A 15,961-nucleotide genomic window follows, 5' to 3' on the forward strand; every position below is an offset into this window, starting at 1 on the left:
TAACGTTTCAGTATGATTTTTCTGGAATGTCAATGTCCTGGCATAATTTCTCATCCGTGTCATGTGTGACTTTCTTTAACTCATATATTTACCTCTCTGGGTTTTTGAGTGATCTGATGACCATTCTTTTGAAATCCTTTTCAGGGGTTTCATCAATCTCTTTGTCTTCACATTCTAATATTGAAGTTCTTTTTAAAGAATATTTTATCTACTTATTTGAAAGGTAGAGACATAGAGAGAGGGAGAGACAGAGACAAAGGTCTTCCATCCACTGGTTCACTTCCCAAATGGCCACAACGTCAGGAGCTAGACAAGTCTGAAGCTGAGTGCCAGGAACTTCTTCTGGGTCTCCCAAGTAGGTGCAGGAGCCCAAGCACTTGGGGCCATAATACGCTGCTTTCCCAGGCTATAAGCAGAGAGCTAGATTGGAAGAGGAGCAGCCAGGACATGAACCAGCACCCATATGGGATGCTGGCACCACAGGCAGAGGCCTAACCTACTATTAGCCTGCAAAATTGCCAGCTCCAATGTTGAAGTTTTGTTGTGTTCCTTTTGGGGAGTCATATTGTCTTCGTTGTTCATGTTTCCTGCTTTTCTACATTTATTTTTAGGCATCTGTGGAAACACTTGTTTTCTCTTCTGAGGGATTTTGTCACTGAAACCCTCTGTGGCTTAGTAGAGTGTTCCTTCAGTGAATATTCAGAGGTGTGTGCTGCTTGGGACCAGGGAGCTTTGGCCAGTGCTTAAACATGGGGAAACAGTCCAGAGTGACACCCAAATTGGGTGTGATAGGTCTCCTCTATTGTCAGCAGGGTGCAGGTTGTGATTACACTGGATGGCATGTTCACAGCCTCAGCTTCTTTGCCCAGTACCAACTGCTCATGGTGAACCCACGGTGGCTGCTCACCCCACACACTCTGGCACATAAACCGTAGAAAGGATTTGTGTGCTCCTCAGCGTGAGCGGGGAGCCCTCAGCAGTAACCCACCCCAGCATTCAGAGAACTCTCAACATCTGAAGGCAGATCCAGTGATTTCCCACAGCCAAGCCACACCTCATTGCCCTATCACGAATCAGAGGGCTCGCGCATTCACAGGGAGCAGGGGATCCAACTCTGCCCCATGAGGCTCCCCATTCATGGAGAGAGCCACCCTTTTCCTGGAGCCAGCTGCCTGCTCAGAAGAGATCAGTTGGTGATCCGCTTTGGCAAGCTGAGTCCAGTCCCTTGACAGAGTGAGGAGAGGGGAGCAACATGCCCTCACTTCATGGATCGAAGTGGCTGCCCAGCCCCCCACCATGAATCCTCCAGGCCTGACTCAAAGTGCGTGGGGACCGTGGATTTATGTGATAAAATCGTTCAGGTGCACATGGGCTACAGCAGCCTTCACTCTGCCTTATTGCTATGGAACTCCCTCCTTGCTGGTTGCCAGGTGCCTTGGTGTGAGCAGGGGAAGAAAGAAATGTGTTTTCCTTTTATGGAGTCTCATGGGCACCCTGCTAGTGCTTAATTTTCATGCTAGTGCTTCAGGCCAGACTTACTCAGGCAGTGTCACCAGTGGCGTGGGTTGCTGTAGGTTCTTTTCACCTCACTCTGAGAAGATGGCTTCTCTACCAGCCAGCAGCAGTTGCTGCGTGGTTTTACCATTCCGATTGTTCCATGGAGATTCTGTGCCTGGCACCACTGACCTGGGAGTAGTGGCTGTTGGTTTCTATCCAGTGCTGGGTTTCATTGTAGTCAACCAGGTACTAAGTTTCAAGAGTACGATCTGAGCTGAATTCCCTCTCCCTTCCTCAAATGGGACCCATCTGTCTCTGTGATTAGATTTGATGAGAATCTGCCTTCTTTAATGCATGTTTTCTTATGCCAAAGCCAGGCATTGCAGTCTCGTACCCTGCTTCCTGAGCTCTCCTGAAGGTGATTTGGTGCTTTGTAGGTTGGTGTAGCATGGTACTCAGCTACCATCTTGCTCCATGTCCTTATTACTTATTTGCTTTGATTTCACCTCTGGAATGTACCTCAAAGCTGAAAATTCTGGCTTCTCACATCGAATTAAGTTCCTTCAGGGCACTTTCATTCTTCCCTGGATGATAGTAACAAGCCTTTCCCCTGATTCTTCCTAAGTGTCTTCTACTCACACCCATTCTTCACAAAACAGGTCATATACCTTCTCCTCCTCAAGGTATTATTACCAGTAATCTGCTCAAAACGCCCCTCTCAAACTTTCTTGCCCAGGCTTCTTGGAATGGAATTAGAAGCAAAACACCTCTCCTTATAAAATAATACTTTTAATGTCCCCTCATACACTGAGCTTTAGTTTATCTCTTGGCATTAATTCATTCAATTTCTTTGTTACCCCTGCTTAATCCTCACTTCTTCCCATACAACCTATTTGTCCTCCTAAACTTAGTATAACTGTCCTTCCTTAAAATTTCATGTGTCATTTTACTGACCAGTGCTGTGACAATTAATACCTTGCATTGTGATTGTTCATGCATCTCTCTCTCATACAAGGTTGTATGATCTTAGAAGTTAGGGTCTATATAATTGACCACTAGTCATAATGCATGTTAGAACTTGGGAAATTATATACATGAAATAAATATTTTGGAATGAATACATTCAGCAATAATTTCTTAAATTATGTCAAATTTGGCTTGGGATTAAATATTTAAGCATGAGAATGTTATGCTTGTTCTTAAAAATTTTTAGATTTTACATGTTGTTTGATAAACATTGCTTATATTTTCAAAATGACTTGGATTTTTATATAGCATACATTACATACATTTTATATAGCTACATTGAGGGGAAATTCAAGGGTATGAGTATTCTTTTGGGAAATATTATCCACTGTTAACACAGCATATCAACTAATGATTTAGTATACAAAAAGAAATTCTTAACATGAAGTTAATTTTTTTCTTATTTTTTAGAGTGCAAAAATAGAAGATTTTGTGAATACTTTCTTTGTCTCCAAAGTAGCATTTAAATATTTTAAATATTTGGCAATGTTTTCCAATAAAAATGTAAAGTTAGGGAAACAAGTTCAATGAGAGTCTTATATGTATCCAGCAGGAGACTGTCGGCAGTGTGGTTTAGAGCTCTAAGTAATTGAAGTGTTTCATTTCCCCTATAATGTGATAATTTTTAAACTGTATACCACTTAACATTTTTACTCCTCCCCTACCTGTATTTCTCTTTGCTCTTCTGAAAAAGACAGAAACAGGAAGTCCAGGGATTTTGTGGTAAGCTGGATATAACTGAGTCTATTAGATATAGTAAGTAAAGCTTGCAAATACAAAAAAAAATTGTGACCATAGTGAAATTCTAAGCTTAATTTTCATCAAGATTTTTATATGAAATAACTGTTTAACATGATTTTGAGACATTTCTAAAACTTGTCCAAGTATTTCAAGTAGGCAATTATGAATATGAAACTTCAAATTCTTCTCTGGTATTGTAGGCATTTCAGGATGAGCCATTTAAATATCCCAAATAAATATGATTTGAATACTGTTTCTGAAATTTGCCTCCCACATCACATGAAAGACTGATTAAAATAATTTTCTCATTTCTTATGTTACATTACTTTTATTTACAAAGCTAGAGTTGTGTTTTAATGTACCACCCCAACATGTATTCTCATACAATATGCAACTCTATTTCTGAAAATTTGAGTAACTGATTTTTATATTTATAAAATACATCATTTTCTGTTGCATATAAAGAGGACCAAACTGAGAATATTAATTAAGCCTGACTGAATTGTGGAGAGCATTTAAATTTTATATAATTATGTCACATTCATTGTCAGCTTCAAACAGGTTCTTAGAACTGTCATATAATTCAGCCTGATGTCAACTTGTATATTATGCAGGATTCTGAATTACCATTTTCTAACATCAAAGGCTAACAATTTCCTGATTATTAATTAGATGAAAATCTAGTAACATGCTCACTGAATATTCTCTTTTCTGTGAAGGCCTGTTTATCATTTGCTGATTATCATCTGGGTTTACTTCTACTTTCGTATTCATTTGTGGGAATAATTAAGTTCCATTAGCAAGTATATTTGTTTAAAATATTTCAGTTTGTGATTTGTCTTTTTATTTTTTGTAACTTTTATTTAATAAATATAAATTTCCAAAGTACAGCTTTTGGATTACAGTTGCTTTTCCCCCCCCCCCGTAACTTCCCTTCCACCCGCAACCCTCCCATCTTCTCCCTCTCCCATTCCATTCACATCAAGATTCATTTTCAATTATCTTTATATACAGAAGATCAATTTAGTATATATTGAGTAAAGATTTCAACAGTTTGCACCCACACAGAAACACAAAGTGTAAAGTACTGTTTCAGTACTAGTTCTAGCATTAATTCACATTGTACAACACATTAAAGACAGAGATCCTACATGGAGAGTAAATGCACAGTGACTCCTGTTGTTTACTTAACAACACTCTTATTTATGGCATCAGTAATCACCTTAGACTCTTTTTTCTTAATTAATTAATTTATTTATTTATTTTGACAGGCAGAGTTAGAGAGTGAGAGAGAGAGAGAGAGAGAGAGAGAGAGAGACAGAGAGAAAGGTCTTCCTTTTTCCATTGGTTCACCCCCCAAGTGGCCGCTATGGCTGGTGCATTGCAGCTGGCATGCTGCGCCAATCCGAAGCCAGAAGCCGGGTGCTTCTTCCTGGTCTCCCATGTGGGTGCAGGGCCCAAGGACTTAGGCCATCCACCACTGCCTTCCCAGGCCACAGCAGAGAGCTGGACTGGAAGAGGGGCAACTGGGACAGAATCCAGTGCCCCAACTGGGACTATAACCCCAGGGTGCCAGTGCTGCAGGCGGAGGATTAACCTAGTGAGCTGTGGTGCCATCCATCACCCTAGACTCTTGTCATGAGTTGCCAAGGCTATGAAAGCCTTTTGAGTTAGCCAACTCCAGTGTTATTTAGACAAGGTCACAGTCAAAGTGGAAGTTCTCTCCTCCCTTCAGAGAAAGGTACCTCCTTCTTTGATGGCCTGTTCTTTCCACTGGGATCTCACAGAGATCTTTCATTTAGTTTTTTTTTTTTTTTTTTTTTTTTTTTCCCCAGAGTGACTTAGCTTTCCATGCCTAAAATACTCTCATAGGCTCTTCAGCCAGATCCAAATGCCTTAAGGGCTGATTCTGAGACCAGAGTGCTGTTTAGGACATCTGCCATTCTATGAGTCTACTGTGTATCCTGCTTCCCGTGTTGGATCATTCTCTTCAGTTAGTGTTAGCAGACACTAGTCTTGTTTACGTGATCCCTTTGACTCTTAATCCTATCATATGATCACTTGTAAACTGAAACTGATCACTGGGACTAGTGAGATGGCATTGGTACATGCCACCTTGATGGGATTGAATATGTTACTAAAATGTTCTTCATTGAGTGGACTAATTTAAGTCCCCCCCCCTTTTTTAAGATTTATTTATTTATTTGAAAGTCAGAGTTACACATAGAGAAGAGAGGCAGAGAGAGGGAGAGAGGGAAGAAGGGAGAGAGAGAGAGAGAGAGAGGTCTTCCATCTGATGGTTCACTCCCAATTGGCCACAATGGCTTGAGCTGGGCCGATCTGAAGCCAGGAGCTTCTTCCGGGTCTCCCATGCGGGAGCAGGGCCAAAGGACTTGGGCCATCTTTTACTGCTTTCCCAGGCCATAACAGAGAGCTGGATCAGAAGAGGAGCAGCCAGGACTAGAACTGGCACCCATATGGGATGTCAGTGCTTCAGGACAGGGTGTTAAACTGCTGTGCCACAGCGCCAGCCATCATTTTTCCCCTTATTTTGAAAGTATTTTGTGTCTTGGGTAAGCCATCTTCTCATACTGCAAGGACATAATATTTTTTCTTTGTACTTTCTCAATTTTAGAAATTTATATTTAAAATTTAATTACTTAACAATTGCAATTTTTTGGAATTTAATAAGTAAATTTATTTTTTAATATGGAAAATGATTTTTCTCAACATAAATTTTATTTCAAATCCAGTCATTTTCTTTAGAAATCAGCTATAAATATGTATCATATACAAGTTTTCATATATGATTTTATTTACTTTTGGCACCTTTATCCCACTATTCAATTTTATTTCCATATTTCAATATGTCATTTTACTACATTGTGTATGTCATATCATGTTTCTATATCTGATAAGCCGGTTCATTCTTTATTCCTTTTTTCAAATGCCTTGTGTTTTATGGATCCATTGTACTTTCCTAAGTTTTAGAATAAGTTTATTACATTGTTTTGAAAATACTCATTGGGATTACAAACAGAATAGCATTCAACATTTTTATTATGAAGATAGATTTAGTTTCTTTCAGAACTTTTATTTTTAATTCCATCCTATTTATTCTATTATTAACATTAGAACATTCCAGCAAAATAGCGAACACTAAACCCTGTTTAGAGGAGATCAAGAAGGAGGTATTGGGGAAGATGAGCAAATTGCTTAAAACTGTAATGTTAAAATACTGGTTCACACACACACATAATCTATGTATATATAATTGTGTGTGATATATATGTATACATACACATATATACCCCTATGTCCATATATATGTTCAAATACACAAATCATTTAGTATATATAGTTTCTTTTCTTATGCTATCTGGCTTTCTGAATTTACTTTTCCGTTAATTGTAGTTCATATATTTTCCAATTTTTATCTTGTTTCTGACATTTATGGAAACATTGATAGCAATTTCTTCACTTCTATGCTAACCAGAAATTTCTATTGATTATACTAGTTATTTACCTTATTAATAGTTATTTTTCATACAGTAATTTGTATGTAACCAAGTCTGTTATCTTAAAAGTTCTATTATTTTTGTATTGTTCAAAAATATTTCACTGATACTAAGATTATTAAAATACTTTATTATTCTAAAAGTTTTTAGATATCACATTTACAACTTTAAATCTCTTCAGTCTCATTTGTTTATGGCATGATGTACAAACAGTACTTTGTTTCTTCCAAATGATTATTCAGATCATCTCACAACTGCTCTTTGAGTTGTCCATCTCCATTGATTTGGAATGTTAATTTTATAGTAAATTCTCATAGGTAGGCTGTTTCCTGGTTTGCTGTTCAGTTGAAGCATAACTTATGGATACCTTAATTGCTTTAAACTATCTCATGTTTAGATAATGGAATTCGTAAATCAAATCTCATTTTTCTGCCTGTTAATATGGTGGCAAAAGACATATGCCTTCAAATTATTATTATATTCCCTTTCAGCCTTTCCAGGTTTTGTTATATCCAAAGTAAATGTTCTTATTTTTCAGGCTATACTATTTCCTCACATTTTTTGCATTCTTTGCTGTACTTTGTAAGTGATGGAACTGACTAATCACTCGTTGTTAGCAAAGTTTGTTTGTTTGTTTCTTGTATCTCTCCGAGTCTGCTTACAGCAAAGGCTTGTATCTAATAACTAGGGACGTTCATAGGGACTCTCTAAGTGGAAGGTAATATGTTCAGGTAAGAAAGAGATGGGCCTCTACTTCTGCCTAAACAAGTTTACATTTGATTTTGTACCACTTTAAAATATCTCAGTCCTGGATGAATCTGTCTTTGGATCCACCTCATTGTGTCTATTATGAGATTCTACTAGTTACCTAGGTTTTACTATATTTTTCTCTCTAGAAGCATAATTTCCCAGCTTGAACAGCCTTTCCATCTTAAATGGAACACCAATATGGTTAGAAGAGCTGTTTTCTTTTCTTTAAGTTTTATTTTTAATTAGTTTTCAACAGATTCAATGTGATTTGTAGATACCATTCTAAGCACATGATGATATTCCCTTCCTCGCTCCCTTTTTCTCTCTCCTTCTGGACTGCCACCCTTCTTCCTTCTCCCTTTCGCTCTGGCTGGCTCTCTCTCTCTCTCTTGCTCACTCTCAGTTTTTGAGATAACATATTTTAAATTTACATTACAGTAATCTAGGGAACAATTTTCAGCCATATTCAGGATTCTGGGAATGGAAAGCAGTAAGACTGGCTGGCCAATGCTTATTCTCTCTGCTGGGAATTCCTCACTAATTTATAGAGAAGCCTTTTACCTATCCCGAAGTGGTTTCCATTTGTCTGTTTTGAGTTCCAAATTTTTGTTCTTTTTTCCTTATCAGTCAATCTAATCACTTCCTGCTTCTGAAAAATTTTCTAAAATGAATGTTCCAATAATTTTATTATTTTATGTTTTCCATGATTTTGTGTGCACATGTGTAAAGTTTGCATATATCTCCAGGTTTTGGTAGTCTTTGGAAACTGAAGAAAAGTAATCATGTGTGCTAAATATAACATATTGCATGGAGGATAATCTATAAAATCCTTAATCATCTGCTAATATATAATCATTTGTGTTTTTGGTAATTTATTCCTGTTCCAGACCAATATATTATTAGGATATATCTGTAGAATCTGGCTTTTTCCAAGGAATTTGTGGCCCAGCAGTGGCATAAACTTAAACTTTTGTGCAGTGTTTACCATTCTTTGCTAGTCCATTAGTTTTCAATAGATTTCATGAGTTTATGGTTGTTTTTAAAGTCTTTTGAGTTTAGGGGGAATTTGAACAAGTGCTTGATAAAAGGGTAAGATTTGGAAACGTAAGAAAGGAGAAAACCATTTGGTGGGAGTAATAATGAAAGGATAGGAGACACGTATACCTGTTCAAGAAGTAACAGAGAGTAAAGCTTGACAAAAATATGATAGTGGATGTGAAGTAGAGAATTGACAATTTTATCAGTGTGTTCAAGTTTAGGTAAAGTTCACCAACTGTTTTTGGAGATGTTTAAAATTGGATTTTCATTGATTTTTTTTTATTTTGACAGTTTGAAACTTCCTTTGAAGAATGGTAAGAACCTTTCCTGCTTCTTTATTGTTCCTTTTGTTAAATTTTTGATAATCTGCTGTAGACCAATGTTACTTCAAAAGGAATAGGAAATTAAAGCAAGATTCTTTATATTAAATATTTAAGTATATATTTAAAAAAATAAGCATCAAGACATCACTGAAAATGGTGGGATAGGGCTCTCCAAGGCTCCATTTATATAAAACAGTTCCCTCTATAAAACAAATCTAAACCTAAAAAAAAAAAAAAAAAACCAGTTATAACCAAGTAAATTTAGAGCAACTAAGGGAAAAATGTAATAAACACTGATGTTGCTGTACTGCTTTAAGAAAGCGCCATAGCATTTTAAATTGTCTCCTCTCTATCCCCCAACCTCCAGATTGATGGTAGCCTGGAAGAGAGCATACTTCACTTAGGGTGCACATTGTTAGGAGCAGCAAACACAAAGAATTGGTTTGAATATTTTGACCTGTTTGACTGCACCCTGAAGGACCAGCAAGAAGGGCTGTGTGTGTTTCCCTTGAGAGAATCACAGAGCTTAGGAAACTTCCGGGCAGTGTGTGGTGCAGCATTGAAAGCTGTACACTTGCCACAGTTATCTGGAGCAATGGATATAACCAGGACAAGCAGTAGAGGGACTAAAATGTGCAGAAAAAAATGTTGGGAAAAGAGAATGAAGGAATAGAGTTTTTCAGTGCTCTGAATGTACTGGAGACTCCAGAAGAATACAGGCGTGATGAGGCCCAGCCATGTGCCCTGAAAACACCTGAGAAGACCTGTGTCTTGTACTTCTGGTTGACAGCTAGGATCTGCACAGGCAAGAACTCAAGGCAGAGGAATGGTCATAAACAGCCTGGATAATCATTGAAGGAATGATCCAAGACAGAGCCAATCTGCTAAGATTCAGAGAACTTTTGTTTTTTTTCCTTTCTTTTGGGTGCAGACAGTGATATTAACTCAGAGAAAACACTGGCTCCCCCGTATGCTAAGGAAAATGATTTCAATGTCCAAAAATGATGGAGAATATACAGATTACAGAATGTGTTCAGAAGAGTCACTAAACAAAAAACAACTCACAACAAAGAGGGGCAAGAAACGCTCTTTACGTGAATGTATAAAACACACCTAGTTTTCTCAAAAATTATTAGACATATTAAGAATAAAGGACTGGGAGTAGCAGGTGAAGCAACTGCCCACAGTGCCAGCACCCACATGGACACCAGTTTGATTCCCAGCTCTCCCACTTCCTATCCAGCTCTCTGCTATGGCCTGGGAAAGCAGTAGAAGATGGTCCAAGTCCTAGAGCCCCTGATCCCACATGGGAGACCTGGAAGAAGCTCAAGGCACCTGGCTTCAGATTGGCATATCTCTGGCTGTTGAGGCCATCTGGGGAGGGAACCAGCAGATGGAAGACCTCTTTCTCTCTGCCTCTGCCTCTGCCTCTCTGTAACTCTGCTTTTCAAATAAATAAATAAATCTAAAAAGCACTAAAATTAGTCCCACTCATAGTAAGAAAAAGCAACAATAAAAACTTTCTGAGGAAGTCTGAAATGTGGACTTACAAAAGTCAGTCTTTAAACCAGCTGTTTTAAATATTCTCAGAAAGACAAGGGAAATTCTGAAAAAAAGAAGTAAATAAACCAGGAGAATGATGTTTCAACACACACAGAATAGCAATAGAGAGAGAAGTCAAAAACATTAACCAAAATCTTGATTTAAAAAAATTTTAAAAACTGAAAAAAAGTTTTTTTTGACAGGCAGAGTGGACAGAGAGAGAGAGAGAAAGGTCTTCCTTTGCCGTTGGTTCACCCTCCAATGGCCGACGCGGCTGGCGCGCTGCAGCCAGCGCACCGCGCTGATCCGATGGCAGGAGCCAGGAGCCAGGTGCTTTTCCTGGTCTCCCATGGGGTGCAGGGCCCAAGCACTTGGGCCATCCTCCACTGCACTCCCTGGCCACAGCAGAGAGCTGGCCTGGAAGAGGGGCAACCGGGACAGAATCCGGCACCCCCACCGGGACTAGAACCCAGTGTGCCGGCGCCACTAGGTGGAGGATTAGCCTATTTAGCTGCGGCGCCGGCCCTAAAAAACTTTAAAAATTTTAAAAGTTCACTAGAGGGTCGGTGCTGCAGCTCACTAGGCTAATCCTCCGCCTTGCGGTGCCGGCACACCGGGTTCTAGTCCAGTCGGGGTGCAGGATTCTGTCCCGGTTGTCCCTCTTCCAGGCCAGCTCTCTGCTGTGGCCAGGGAAGTGCAGTGGAGGATGGCCCAAGTGCTTGGGCCCTGCACCCCATGGGAGACCAGGAGAAGCACCTGGCATCTGGCTTCAGATCGGGGCAGTGTGCTGGCCACAGTGCGCCGACCGTGGCGGCCATTCCAGGGTGAACCAATGGCAAAAGGAAGACCTTTCTCTCTGTCTCTCTCTCTTACTGTCCACTCTGCCTGTCCAAAAAAAAAAAAAAAAAAAAAAATCACTAGAGGAGTACGACAGCAGATTTGGGCAGAAACAAGGTTCAGTGAACTTGACGATGAGTCAGTGGAGAAGTCTTAGAAGTAGACAAGAGAATGAAGAAGCTGACCAGTGCCTAATAGTTCTGAGGGACATTTACAAGCATAGACCAGGAGTGAGGGGAAAGAGAATACTTAAAAACTCTCTCTCTTTATTGCTCTGCCTTTCACGTAGAATAAACAAACAAACAAACAAGCATAAAAAAGGCAAAAGTTAAGACATTTCCAGATAAAGAAAAATTTAAGAGGGTTTGTGTCCAATAGCCCTGCCTATAGAAAATCCTAAAGGCAGTCTTTCAAGTTGAAATGAATGTACATTGAATAGTAACTCAAATATATATGAAAAAATAAAGAATAATGACTGCAAAAGTAAATTTAATAGTATAATTTAATTTCTGTTTTCTTTATGTGACTAAAAGTAAATGGATAATATTCATAAATATGTGTTAAAGGCACACAATATATAAATTGTACATTTGTGAAAATGACAACATAATGAGTAGGGCAAAAATGCTAAAGAGGAGAGTTCTTTATACTATTGAATCTACACTGACTTTAATTTTATTGTTGAGATGTTAATTGTGATTCCCAGTGCAATCAATAGAAAAGATTCTAAAATTTTTTTATAGAAAAACACAGAAATTTAAAACACACACACACTAGAAAATAATCAACTAATCACAAAATAAGGCAGTTATGAGGTCTTTGAGGAATAGAAAGATATAAATAATAAAAAATGGATTAAACTCTAAGTAAAAGGAGAGTGTAAGAATGGATAAAACTACATGGTATAACTGTGTACTGTCTGTAACAGATTCACTTGAAAGTGAAAGGGTGCAGAAATATTTCACGCAAATAGTAACCAAAACAAAACAGAGCTGACTCTACTCTATTATAAATAATAGATTTTAAGTCAAAAGCTGTTACAAGAGACAAAGAAGACTTGACATATTTAGAAAAAGTGTCAATCTATCAAGAAGTCATAGAAATTATAAATGTATAAACAATAGCAATAGAACCTCAAAACACATGAAATGTAGGTAACAGAATTGGAGATGTTTGAGAATTCAATACTCCCTCTTAATACTGGAAATAACAACTAAACAGGGGTCAACAAAGGAACAGACATGAACAACGCTAGAGGCATCTAGACCTAACAAACTTACACAATACATTCCATCCAACAACAGAAGACATATTCTTATAATATGCACATTATTCATAATATAGAAAGCGTTAGGCCCCAAACAAATCTCCACAAAACTAAAAGGATAAAAATCATACAACATGTCTTCTCTGAGTAGAATGAAGTGAGAAATCAATACCAGAAAGAAACCTATAAAATCCATATTTATGTAGAAATTAAACAAAATCTTCTTTAAAATGGGCCAAAGCAATAATCACAGGATAGATTAGAAGATTCTTTGAGATGAAAACATCAAAACTAATGAGATGCAGCAAATATTCTTCAGGGGAAATGTTGAGCTGTACATGCTTACACTAAAAGAGAAGATAGAAATAGAAGTAGCAATAAATGAAATAGAGATTATAAAAACAATAATCAAAACAAAACTTGTTTGTAAAATCAACTAAATTCTCAAACCTTTAGCTATAATGGCAGAGAAAAAAGTAGAGAAGACTCAAATTACTGAGAATATACACAATTTTTGTATATTGTATATATTTTGCATAAATGCACAGTTGTATACCAACAAATTCCACAGGCAAAATAAAGTGGACTAAAAAACTTAAGCACCAAAACTGACTTGGGAAGAAGAAGAAACTCTGAATAGACCTATAACAGGTAATATTGAGTCAGTAACCAAAAACTTCCAACAAAGAAAATCCTCTGATCTGATCTGATAGTTTCACCAGTTAATTCTACTGAATATTGGCAGAAGAAAAAATAACAGTAATCCTTTTCAAACTCATCCAAAAAAAAAAAAAAAAGAAGAGAATTCTTGCTAACTCATTTTATAAAGGTAACATTATCCTAATATGAAAATCAGATAAAAAATGAAAACTGGAGAGCAGTATATTTAGAAATACACACACAAAAATCTTCAACAAAATACTAGTTACCCAAATCTAGCAGCACACTAATAGACTTATACGTCATGCCACAGTGGGATTTTTCCTTGGACTATAAGGGAGATTCAACATAGAAAAATCACTGTAGTATCCATTTTAATGAAACAAGGGAGAAGATCCATATTAAACATCTCAATTAATGGGAAAACCATGTGACACAAGCCAACATCTTTATTCAAAAATGAAGATTTTAAAGGACCTTCCAAAATATAGGAAGAGGCATTTATGAAAACCTGTTGGCTCACATTAAACTCAGTGTTGAAGATTGAACATTTTCACTCTTACAGGAAAAACAATATTCCCTCCTCTCTTCAACAGTGAAATCCATGTCCATTACAGGTGTGACTATAAAATGGTTCAGACACTGTGAAGAACTGTTGGTTCCTGAAAATGTGAAACCTAGAGTTACATGTGGCCAAGCGATTGATTTATTTTTTTAAAGATTCATTTATTTGGCCAGCGCCGCAGCTCACTAGGCTAATCCTCCGCCTAGGGGCGCCGGCACACCGGGTTCTAGTCCCAGTCGGGGCGCCAGATTCTGTCCCAGTTGCCCCTCTTCCAGGCCAGCTCTCTGCTGTGGCCAGGGAGTGCAGTGGAGGATGGCCCAAGTGCTTGGGCCCTGCACCCCATAGGAGACCAGGAGAAGCACCTGGCTCCTGGCTTCGGATCAGTGCGGTGAACCAACGGTAAAGTAAGACCTATCTCTCTCTCTCTCTGTCTCTGTCTCTGTCTCTCTCTCTCACTGTCCACTCTGCCTGTCAAAAAAAAATAAATGTGAGCAATGAAGTCTAATTGAAGATTTTTAAATTGTACCTGAGAAATACTGATAATGAGAAATACTTCAGTCAACATTTAGAACTTTAACTAGAAAGATACTTTAGGAAGAAAACAGCATTTTAATTTGGGCATTTTCCTAAGAGCTTATTAACTTTAAAATGTTATTTTTACTACTTATAATATATATTGATTCCCCAGAAACTGCTGACTGTTATTAGATATATAGTTCACCCAAATTATTCTTACTTAATAGCCTTCTTCTTATAGTAACACTCTCTAGGAAAGATCAATTTCATTTCTAAAATTACAGTTTTAATCGACTGATTTGTAACAAATTTTAAATTTCTATTTACCATTAATTGTAAATCTCATTACCTATTAGAATTTTGCTGTATTAGTCTCCTATATAGGAAGATTACCATGTATAGTAAATTTTTACCATTAAACACTTAAAATTCAATATAAGTGCACCATTTAAAATTGGTTCTGTTAACTTTAAGTACAGCCTCCTTTACTGAATGATTGCTCCTTTATGTAGGAGCAGAACTTCTTCCAGGAAAGACATGAAAGAAGATTGGATTGTTGCCATACCAGAGGAAAAGTTCAAACCAGAAGAGAAGAGAGGTAAAGTTTTTCCTCATACTTAGATAAATGTAATTATATTTAAAATCTTGTCGACTTTAATATATTTCTAATTTTCACAATACACAAAACATGTTTAAGAGTTATATAATTCTGAGAATATCTAATGAAAAAACCTTCTATACTACTTGATTAAGCATTTATTATCAAAATATTTCTTAATGACTATTATATATCAGGTGTTGATTTAAGTAAACTGTAGTTCTGAGTTGTCACAGTAGATCTTCCTGTGATAATCAAAATGCCCGTACCTATATTGTTCTGTAGAGTAGCTACTAGCCACAGATAGCTGTTGGCAATGTGGCCAGTGAGACGAAAGAACTGAATTTTGGAGTTTCATCTTAATTAACTTACATTCAATTGTAGCATGAGGTTTATGGCTACTGTATTATACAGTGCAGATCGACTATATATTTAAATTGTGATTAATAATCTCAGCCACAACTTATAAAATGTACAATATTTTATATCATGATCTAACATTTATGTTAAAATTATTTCAACATATTTGAGTATTCTTTTTTTTTTAATTTAAGGGGTAGAGAGACACTGAGAGAGCTAGAGAGCTAGAGAGAAAGAGAGATTGAAAAAGACATCCAGATAGATAGAAAATCTCCCATCAGCTGGTTCATTTTCCAGATGCCTGCAAGAGCTAGACCTGGGCTGAGTTGCTTCCAGGAATCTTGACTGCAATCCAGGTCTTCCAGGAGTCCAGTTGGTTGAGTGATCTCTGCTGTCTCTAAGAATCTGGAGTCACAAGCTGGAGCCCCGAATCAAACCCAGGCATTCTGATGTGGGACATGGGCAGTCAAACCACTAGGACAAGTGCTCATTCTTTGAATATATTTCTAGGATTATAGAATATGGGAATATATTATAGAATATAGGAATATATTTCTAGGATTATATTATCCCTCTTCTTGCTGACACAAAAATTTATGGCAGAGGAAAACAATAACTGAAGGATAAATAGATTTTTTTAATAGCAAGAGTATTTTTGAAACGTTTCACTAACAGTGAGACTCCGTTTTTAATGTTTTCCTTTTACTACTAGTGTCTACAATG

General features: G+C 37.4%; 1 protein-coding gene across 1 annotated transcript in view; it reads left to right on the plus strand.

The window, feature by feature from the left end:
• The window catches only part of CCDC178 (coiled-coil domain containing 178), a 501,523-nt gene that overhangs the window by 78,900 nt on the left and 406,662 nt on the right, over positions 1-15,961 (plus strand). Inside the window, exons 6-7 of the mRNA XM_089305201.1 lie at positions 8,862-8,884; positions 14,793-14,878. Of these exons, the coding sequence (XP_089161327.1) occupies positions 8,862-8,884; positions 14,793-14,878 (109 nt within the window). The remainder of the gene's footprint in view (positions 1-8,861; positions 8,885-14,792; positions 14,879-15,961) is intronic.

Source organism: Oryctolagus cuniculus, chromosome 10, assembly GCF_051225735.1.
Source record: "Oryctolagus cuniculus isolate XC-2025 breed Fujian yellow rabbit chromosome 10, ASM5122573v1, whole genome shotgun sequence".
Classification (NCBI taxonomy): Eukaryota; Metazoa; Chordata; class Mammalia; order Lagomorpha; family Leporidae; genus Oryctolagus; species Oryctolagus cuniculus.